Source organism: Vicia villosa, linkage group LG4 (assembly GCF_029867415.1).
Source record: "Vicia villosa cultivar HV-30 ecotype Madison, WI linkage group LG4, Vvil1.0, whole genome shotgun sequence".
In the NCBI taxonomy this organism is placed as follows: domain Eukaryota; kingdom Viridiplantae; phylum Streptophyta; class Magnoliopsida; order Fabales; family Fabaceae; genus Vicia; species Vicia villosa.
In genome coordinates this window covers 164,761,045-164,771,599 of record NC_081183.1, presented here as the reverse complement: position 1 = coordinate 164,771,599, position 10,555 = coordinate 164,761,045, and the positions used below count along the sequence as shown (strand labels likewise).

General features: G+C 32.9%; 1 protein-coding gene across 1 annotated transcript; it reads left to right on the top strand.

Annotated features, from left to right (window-relative positions):
- The first annotated feature begins 4,814 nt into the window (after positions 1-4,814).
- On the top strand, positions 4,815-6,326 carry LOC131600148 (hypersensitive-induced response protein 1-like). The gene is made up of 5 exons (XM_058872359.1): positions 4,815-5,084; positions 5,169-5,289; positions 5,522-5,613; positions 5,722-5,818; positions 5,971-6,326. Exons 1-5 carry the CDS (start codon positions 4,896-4,898, stop codon positions 6,324-6,326), a joined length of 855 nt encoding a protein of 284 aa, XP_058728342.1. The 5' UTR covers positions 4,815-4,895.
- Positions 6,327-10,555: the final 4,229 nt, after the last annotated feature.

Genomic DNA, 10,555 nt, shown 5'->3' with positions numbered 1-10,555 from the left:
TTGGAGGAGACTAAAAGTGAGGAAGCTTCACTTCCTGTACATGTGTTGTGGAAGGAAGCTCGTGTGGGCAAGAATCACGCTGTCGATCCCGATGTTCAGAGAGTTTATACTGAATGTGTAAGTATAATACGGTGTCTTTAATTAAATCAAATGTTTTTTAATATATAAATGACTTTTTATCTCCACTAATAATTATTTAAATGTAAATGAATTACAGGAGACCTTGTCGCAATCGGCATCCACCGGTGAGGAGAGCGTACTTAGTAGAGTACTAGATGCTCCCGAGTATCCCGGTCGGGTGAGGGGTAAGGGTCATGGTGTGACTCCAACCTCTTTTTACAAGAGTTCTAGGAGAAGAAATCCTTCAAATGAAGAAGTGTTGCAAAAGTTGGCGGAATTGCAAGCACAGGTCTCTGAATTGCAAAGAGATAAAGATATGTATATGAGAGAAAAGTGCAACACTTCATCGGTGAGAGAAACTAGTGATAAGGCTAGTATCAACTATCAAAAGAAATTTCCCGAGGTAATTATAAGTTTTTTTCCTTACAAACTGTTCTATTTTATTAATGATAATGACTTTATATTTACTTTTGGTTTAGGGCATTTCATCTTGCCAACTATACTTATCGGAACCGAATTATCGACTAGTTGGCAAGGGAAAAGTGCACAACACTTCGGGAGATTTACTTCACCACAGACCGCTCCCGGATGGACACCTGAAAGTATCGGTGGATGTTGTATTAGATCGTGATGCGATTCTACCGGTACCTGACATGGTCTCAGAGACGACATTGCTGCGAGATGCAATAGGATCGTTTGTTGCATGGCCCTCGGAGCTCATTACCATTAGTGATGAGGTAAATTGAAAACGATTATGAATCATTTAGTTTTCGAATGTCAATTCTAAACCGTTTATTAATTATGTTTTACATTTTATTTTTAGACTGCTCCTATAAAACCCGCAATTAAGGGTAAAGGGATTTTACAGGAGGAGGAGTCTGTTGCATCGCTAAAAGAGGTACATTTAAAGTGTTAATATATAATCTGAATCAAAATATGCATGATTTTATATTTTACCTAACTTATATGATTTTTAGGCATCCGCTCGGGAGTCGCAACAAGTGACGCAGCAGGTTCGTAGCATACCACCCAGTGGTCCTCCGAAGCAAGCGGCAAGAAAAGGCGGTGCTTTTGTGCCTCGATACCGGGCGACACTCGCAACAATGGTTGATATGTCCGATATGAAGGATGGTGCTTTACGGGAAATCAATATGGATGAAAGTGTCTTCGGTATTGAGTTCAAGTCACATATGACAATTGATGACTTGCAAGAGATTTTTAACCAGGATCAACTAGGCGTCATTAATATGCAATCATACATCCGGTAATATTCACTCATCCGATATATTATTTAATTAGTCCCACAATATAATTTATTTACACTTTTCAATGAAAAGAATCTAATGTTTATTATGTTTTTATTTAAGGTTGTTGTATGACAGAGTGTTGCGCGGGACTGCATTGTCTAACAGATTCCGGTTCGTGTCTTCCGCCCATTGCAGCGGAATGGAAATTGTTTCGGATCCGGAATCTGTTAGACAGCGCTTAGTCGATAGATTCATGTCCACCGGCAATACAGAATGTCTGCATCTTTGGGCGTATAATACCCGACCAGTAGGGTTAGTTTCTCATTCTTTATTCATCTAATCTCTGTTTCTTTAGTGTATAGCAATATTTTAATATAACCTATTGTTTTAATTTATAGAGCACACTGGTTGCTGCTTGCTATCAACCCGATAAGGGAAGTCGTGTATTATCTGAATTCGGTAAAGGGTGAATGGACCAATTATCCGGCCATGAAGGAAATCGTTGATTTGTAAGTGGGATCGTTCTAAATATATATCCGTGTATATTTATATATTTACTTATTTGTGGGATTGATCTAAACATATGCTTTTATATATTTGTTAATTAGATCAATACAAGTATTCCGTAGTCAACGGGACGCACAGGTATCCCGGACTAAATCAAACAACATCACCTGGATCGAAGTGCAGGTACATTACTTTTCACAAATTTGCTTATAATATTTATGCTACTTGGTAAAACAAGACAACTTATATAGAATCTTATTTGTTTTTATATGTAGTGTCCGCTACAGCGTAACAGTTCAGACTGCGGATACTTTGTATTGAGGTTTATGAAAGAAATCATTCAGGCGAATCAATTAGAGATTCCTCCCACGGTATAAAGTTATAACTTAAGATAATTTCATATAATTTATTACATTTACCTAAATATATTATTCATATTATGTTTTTGTTTTATAGTACCTTGACGAATTCCGTGCTGCTGGGTACTCGAAGCTAAAGTTAGAAGAAATCAAAGAGGAATTGTGTCAATTTTATATTAAGCAATTTTTCATGCAGAATTGAACTATAATATTGTTGATTTTGTAATGATGTATATATATAATTTTGTAATGATGTATATATATAATTTTGGATATTATAATGGTATATATTAGTATATATATTGTCTTACTGATGGCTGAAATAATATAGTCGAAAATATATTACAGGTCGAAATTATATTACAGGTCGAAAATATTACAGGTCGAAAACATTACAGGTCGACTGGGAGGATTAAATTATAGGCTGCACATAAAAATACCTCATTTAGCAACTACAGCGCTTCTAAAAAGCGCTCTTAAAGGTCCACATACTAGAGCGCTTTTTAGTAAAAGCGCTGGCAAAGACCAGTAAAAAAGCAAAAAAAATTAAAAAATTACGCAGCATACAAAAGCGCTTTTGGAAAAGCGCTCTGGTAGACCCCCCTATGAGAGCGCTTTTTCCATAAAAAGCGCTCTCATAGGGGGGCCTACCAGAGCGCTTTTCCAAAAGCGCTTTTGTATGCTGCGTAATTTTTTAATTTTTTTTGCTTTTTTACTGGTCTTTGCCAGCGCTTTTACTAAAAAGCGCTCTTAAAGGGGGGGTCCTACCAGAGCGCTTTTTTTCCAGGAAAGCGCTCTTAAAGGGGGGGTCTACCAGAGCGCTTTTAAAAGCGCTTTCGTAGCCTACGCCAGCGCTGGCTATGGCAGCGCTTTTAAGCGCTGTTAAAGGCCAAAATAAGCGCTTTAAAAGGGCTTGTACGGCGTAGTGCCATGAACTTAACCGAGTTGTTGTAACGAAAAAACGATTTTGATAGAAAAGATTCATTCATTAATTAAAAGGTACATTAAAAGCCACTAACATAAAATAAGAAAACTAAAACATCTAAGAAATTAAAATGGTCAAAACAATGTTATTTGTTCAATGAATCATTCGAGTGCAATCCACGTCGTATTCCACATTCTCCCACCCGCGTTCCCTCTCCGATGACAAAACCACCCCTTGTTCTAAGCCTCTTGATACTTCTTATCTCTTCGCCGGGTTGGTACTCCCCTTCCAAAACCCTCAGGAGAGTCCTCTTGAGTTGGGCCACGGAATTGATATTCCAAAACATTACCGGCATGAGGGGTTTCACTGCAGAGTATATGACATGCCCGCTCCTTCTGGGGTAATCTGGTTCATAGTCGAGACGCTTCTTTGGTGGCGGGGGCCCATTTTTCCGATGCGATCCGTCTGGCCTAATGCGAGCTTTCATTGTTGTGTATGTGTTTGGTGTATGGTGTTTGAGTTTTTATGTATGCATTCAACCCTAGGAGCCCGTAATTTATAATAGTAGTGGATAGAAAAGGAGTACTGTTGCGTACTGTTTACAAGCACGCCTAAGTTCAATGATAAATGCAAGCACACTGATCAACGCCTGACTTGACGTGACTAGACGAAAGCATGCGTATTTGACTGTCCAAAATACAGACTCACAATATGGGTCATGAAGACAGCTTCACTACAAGACAAATACATGAGTAGTTGATTTAATTAAAGGTAGTACAAATTCTTAACTAGTTGATTTAATAAAAGATAATACAAATAAATAAGTAATACAAATACAAATACATATGTAGTACAAATACAAATATAAATACATAAGTAATACAAATACAACTACAAAAACATGAGTAGTACAAACACATGACAAACAACTAATTGTTGGTGGAGGTTGCTCCACGATTAGGACTGGTGGCTCCACGCGAGGTGGATCCTATGTGTAGGGCACCTCCCAAATCTGGTTACCCAGGTAATTTCTCCCAAAACCTGGTTTTTTGGGTAAAATTTTTTTAAACTTGGTTATTTGCATTTTTTCATAATAATAATAATAATAATAATAATAATAATAATACTAATAACAATAATAATAATAATACTAATAATAATAACAATACTAATAATAATAATAATAATAATAATAATAATAATAATACTTATAATAATACTAATAATAATAATATTAATAATACTAATAATAATACTAATACTAATAATAATACTAATAATAATACTAATAATAATAATACTAATAATAATAATAATAATAATAATAATAATACTAGTAATAATAATAGTAACGTTGTGTTGAAACTTGTTATAACATATAACATACTAAGTTCTAAAAATAAATACAAAGAGAACCTGTCAAGCTAAGAAACAAAACAACTAACTACAGAGAAAAAAAACAATGCAAGAAAATCCTAAGCACGACTGGCAAACAAAAAACGGACATAGAAAAACGACGCCAACAATTTAGCTGAATTTACACATTCTCGCAAATAAAAGCTAAGAAACAAAACAACTAACTACAGAGAAAAAAAACAATGCAAGAAAATCACAACCACAAATAGCAAACAAAAAACGTACATAGAAAAACCACACCATCTATTTATCTGAATTTACACATTCTCACAAATAAGGTACGATTGAAATACCAATCCAACAAAAATAAAAAATCAGGAAATGGGTCAAGCTTTGGGATGCTACCATGTATACAAGGGTGATGTTGCTATAAAAGAACGATTTGGGAGATTTATTGAAGTTTTAGAACCTGGATACCATTGGACACCTTGGTTTATTGGCTATCAGATACCTGGTGTAATATCGATGAGTGTGCAGCAACATGATTTTAAATGCGAGACAAAAACAAAGGTCCTTGTTTTTTTAACTTATAAGAAACCAGCTTTACTCCAAGATTAAGAAAAATAATACTATCATGAACTTGTTTTTTTTCAGGATAATGTCTTTGTCAACGTGATTGCATCTGTACAATACCGCGTTGTGGCTGATAAAGCGTCTGATGCCTTTTATAAGCTCACCGACATAAGGGAACATATTCAATCATATGTTTTTTATGGTATGCTTGATTTTTCTAATCCATTCCATTATTGACATTAGTATTTTCAAATAGTCCTAATAGTGTAGCGGAGTTGCATAAGAGAGTTTGAACCGACCATTATTTTAACACGATTTTACATTGTGTAAAATTATATCATTTTAAGTTTTTCATGTTGTGTTCTGTTACACCATAGTTGATAATTTAGTGACTTGCTTCATTAAAAGGTTTTGATACTTTTGCATTGATTCAGTTATAAGAGCCAGTGTGTCGAAGTTAGAGCTGGATGTCGTCTTTGAGCAGAAGAATGATATAGCAAAGACTGTCCAAGATGAGCTTGAGAAGGTGTTTATTCGTTTTTTCTTTTCCTCTTTATATAAAATGTTTCCTCAGTTTGTCATTGATGGTTATAATCATGTTCATTAACAAGTTAACTCAACCTTAATATTTTAGGCGATGTCGACCTACGGTTACGAGATAGTCCAGACTTTCATTATTGATATCGAGCCTGATGCTATTGTCAAGAGAGCAATGAATGAGATCGATGCATGTAATATATTCTAGTTCATGTTCCTCAACAATAAACCAGTTTGCTTAATAAAGCACTTATATGATAAACACTTATACTTTAAATGCTAAAATTTTAATTGATCATGTCAAATGCGTGAATATTTTAATCTATTTTTTCGACATCATCAACAGCTGCGAGAATGAGGTTGACTGCAAACAAGAAAGCAGAATCAGAAAAGAAATTGCAGATAAAGAAAGCTGAAGGAGAAGCTGAGTCCATGTATATATTAGGACTCGGTATAGCTCGTCAACGTCAAACTATCATGGACGAACTGAGCGACAGTGTTCTTGCATTCTCTGAAAGTGTACCTGAAACTTCTGCTAAAGATGTCGTGGACATGGTGTTGGTAACCCAATACTTCGACACCATGAACGAAATTGGAGCATCCTCAAAATCATCCGTGTTCATACCACATGGCCCCGGTGCTGTTAGAGACATTGTTGTGCAGATTAGGGATGGACTCCTTCAGCAAAATGCTGCAAATTAATTTATAAGTACTTTTGGAAATATTGTAAATGTTTTTATGAGACATCATGATGTAAATAATTCTATCACAATAATTAATTCTATTCATCGTATCAATCTCTCTTCACTACTTTTGCATGGTTTTCTATTATACCAAACATTCCAATTCACAGAAATATACTATTCAACCATGCAAAATAAGCTTCTTCAGTAGAGGATTTTAATATATGGTAAATTGTGCTAAAATGAATAATGAATACAAATAGTGTGTGTATTGCAGTTACGTTCAATTTTCTTGAAGAGGAAGAGAGTCAGTTGGGTTCTATTATTTGTTGAGACAAGTTTTGACAAAAAATATCATAATATTTTTTTAATGCAGTGAGAAAGGTAGCACTAAATAGTAAAAATTATATGTTAGTAGTATTTCATAAAAAAAATACATTGAGCTACTAATAAAATATTAACGTGAGTCAGTCACGGTGTTTAGAAGAAACACTCTCCTAGTCCTAATGCACAATTTAAAACTTGCTTTTCAAGTTCACCGACAAATAGTGTGTGTTGCAATTACGTTCAATTTTCTTGAAAAGGAGCTGGGTTCTATTATTTGTTGAGACAATTTTTGACCAAAAATATCATAATATTTTTTATTTTAGTGGGAAAGGGAGCATTAAACGGTAAAAATTAATTGTTAGAAGCATGAAATGCAAGTATTTCGTAAAATAAATAAAAAACCATTGAGCTACTCATAAAATATTAAGGTGAGTCACTAGTAACACTCTCCCAATGCACAATTTAAAACTTGCTTTAAAAGTTCACCAATTCATATCATATGACGTATCTATTATAAATTTGAAGGAAAATTAATAGCTAACAAGTCGGTTTGGTTAGGTGTTTGATGGAAAATAAATTCGAATTAATAAAAAATAAATTGTTTGATTCAAATGGTAGTGTCCGTACATGAACCATAAGAGTATGTATTATTAAAGTCAGAAAATGATGAAAAATCAACTGAAAACATATCATATCAGAATAGGCATCATCAACCAACTCATAAATACAATTCAATGTGAAAAGCAGAATGATCTCTCACAAAATGTTTCATACTAACAATGTTCCAATTAAGCCGAAACAATTAGAAGACACAAAACACGATTAAAATAAAATTAAAAAAATACAAAAATACGAAATTTAATCTAGTTAAGTCAAATTAGAATTTCACAATTTTTTTTGGAATTTTTTAAAACTATGAAAATAAATAAAATCAAAAGAAATAGAAAAATAAGGAATTTGCGATTTTGATTGTCAAAATTTTTAAAGGAGTATTGTTCGCTGATTTTTACTTAATTTTTAATAAAAATTCTGAGTAAATCGAAACAGGAGCTTCCAACTTACCTGATAGACTGGAATACTTACCAATGTACTGCAACCCGTACTACAACCCTAAAAAAAACAAACAAAAACAAAACAAGAAAAATTCTAAGACTTAAAACTAGGATCCTAAACTTGGTTAATATTATCAAAGAGTCTTTGACTACGATGCAAATTTGATCCGCTGTCGCACATGGGTAAAAAATGAGTATTTTAAAATGTAGTTTACGGTAACGATAACTTGAGTATCGTATCACAAGGACTCTTGGATTATCACTAACAAGGGATTATAGGGGGTTTGTTTTGTTTAAGAAAGAAGAGAAAAAAAGTGATTATTAAATAGGCTAAAATAGCTAATCTACTGATTATGGTTCCGAATTATCATTGATTATTATAAATTCAATCTCCTAATTTATTCCTATTCGACTACAAAACTCTATAACAAGCACAACGAGTTTTATAAGATGCAAGTTCCTATAATCCGACTTAAGAAAATATATTTAAGCCCTCGCGTATTAAGCAAACACGAATTAATCAAACACGATAACAAATTAAGTGAACACTAACGTGATTATAGTTAAGGATCATACAACAATCAAATTAAATCAATATACTCAATGTAAATCGAATTAAGCAAACAAAAATCATAAAATATAATTAAACAGAATAGAAACTTGATTGAAATGATTCTAACCTCAAAGTATGATGGAACCCGTAATCAGAAGATTTCATCTTGGGATTAATTTTCCATTACAAAAGCTTTAGAAATATTCCGTGGAAATCGAACATTAAAACACTACTGCGGCTGAATGCTCTTAAACAAAATAAGGATTTATAATTCTAATTCAAACCGGGTAGAAAAATATAAGACTTGCCCAAAAAATGGTCTGAAACTAAATATTTCTTAAGTCTAAAACTTTAACGAATTATTTGATAATTTACCACTCCGAATCAACTTTTGGCTTCAACATAAAACTTGCAGCTCTTTCTCTTAGCTTTCTAACGCATCTCAGAATGCGTCAATCCGATTCCTTTAGCTCAAGTTACAGTTTACATAGTGAAGAGGTATCAAATAACAATAAATGCGGAAAATATAATACGAAAATAAATAAATGCAAAAATAAACTAAAACATAAAAACACATTAAAATAGTAAAAATAATAGAACAAACTAAATAAATGCTTAAGTACAATAGTAAAAGAATGTGCATCAAAATGCACTGATCAAATTCCCTCACAGTTGAACTTTTGCATTCCGAGCAAAATAGTATCAAGACTCATGAAAAACAATAGCATTCAGGTACTTATTTTAGACTAGAGGTGCTAGCTACAAGCCAAACAATGTATATATAATTAGAAGTTTTTTTCTTTCTATATTGATGGCAAGTTGTATGCATGAAGATTTATTTTTATTGTTTTTGTGTATTTGGTTTAGTTAAAATTTAGAGTATTTTTGTAAGAATGTTGGCATTTTGGTCGTCTTGTAATCTCTCTTGTTTAATATCATAAAGATTTTGTAATCTCTTGTTTATAAGTCATGGTTTTAAATGAAGGGTTAATACTACTTTACCCCCTGCCATATAGGCGAGATTCGGTTTACCCCCCTCTAAAAAAAAATTTATTGGACAAATCTTGCAAAATAAAGATTCCATCAAATTTGACCCTGATCAATTTTTTTGACCAAGATTCTTAGAATCTTGCCTACATGGCATTTTTGGTAGTGCTGACTGTACAGCACATAAGTAATGTGGCACAGTCAGCATTGCCACGTGGATTTTTTTTTTTTTAAATTTCTTTATTGTTTTTTTTAAATTTTTTTTGTTGTTTTTTTTTATTATTTTTTTTAAAAAAAAATTAATATTTTTTTTGTTGATTTTTTTTAAAAAAAAATTTATTATTTTTTTTAAAAAATATTTGAGAATACCTGCGGATTTACATACGAATTTGACAATACCCGCGGATTTACCTACGGATTTAAAAATACCTGCGGATTCACCTACGGATTTGACAATACCTGCGGATTTACATACGAATTTGACAATACCCGCGGATTTACCTATGGATTTAAAAATACCTACGGATTTGACAATACCTGCAGATTTACATATGGATTTACTTGCGGATTTACCTACGAATTTACCTTTAAAAATACATGCGGGGGGTTTTAAGAATCGCCGCAGTTTATTAAAGGGATATCAGCAGTTCCATAAAACCTCCACATATAAATTATAATCGAATAAGTAGGAGTTTTCATAACTCCCGCAAAACAAATTTGGGGAGGTCGAAAACCCCCTCAGATTGGCTTAAAAACCCCCGCCATATATTGCTGGAAAAACAGTTGCCATTATCATAATTTTTCTGTCAAAAACTATCTTTTTTCTATCAAAAAATTCTTCTTTGATTTTTTACGGAATTAATCTGAATTCAATTTTATGTCCTCCATATTTAATATAAAATCAACGAATAATGGGGAAAATATGTCATTCATTAATCAGATTTTTCGAGTCCTCCATATTTAACTTTAATGCAGTAATAGATCATTATAAGAAGAATTAAAGGCAATAAAATTATAAAACAAGCTTACCAACCCAGTGGTAAGATGCTGGAGCCCTAAAGGGTAGGATGCGGGTTTAACTCCCAAGTATTAACATAACAATGAGAGCATCTTTAAATATTAGGGGAATCCGTGCAAGTTTTTTTTGTATTGGAGAATTTTTAAAAGGCACCTATATGGCAGGATCAAAGTGAATATTAACCCATAATTTTAATGTGAATTGCACAAACACACTAAGCGTATCTTTTGATAATAGTTTACGGAAAAATATTTTCTACACTTTACTCATGCATTAATAAAGTGAAAGAATGATTTTATTATAATTGAAAT

Excerpts from the sequence above, each read along its gene's own strand:
- LOC131600148 (XM_058872359.1), top strand. The coding sequence starts at position 4,896 with ATGGGTCAAGCTTTGGGATGCTACCATGTATACAAGGGTGATGTTGCT. Across the intron at positions 5,614-5,721 it reads TCCAAGATGAGCTTGAGAAG|GCGATGTCGACCTACGGTTA; the intron begins GTGTTTATTCGT and ends TTAATATTTTAG. Across the intron at positions 5,819-5,970 it reads AATGAATGAGATCGATGCAT|CTGCGAGAATGAGGTTGACT; the intron begins GTAATATATTCT and ends CATCATCAACAG.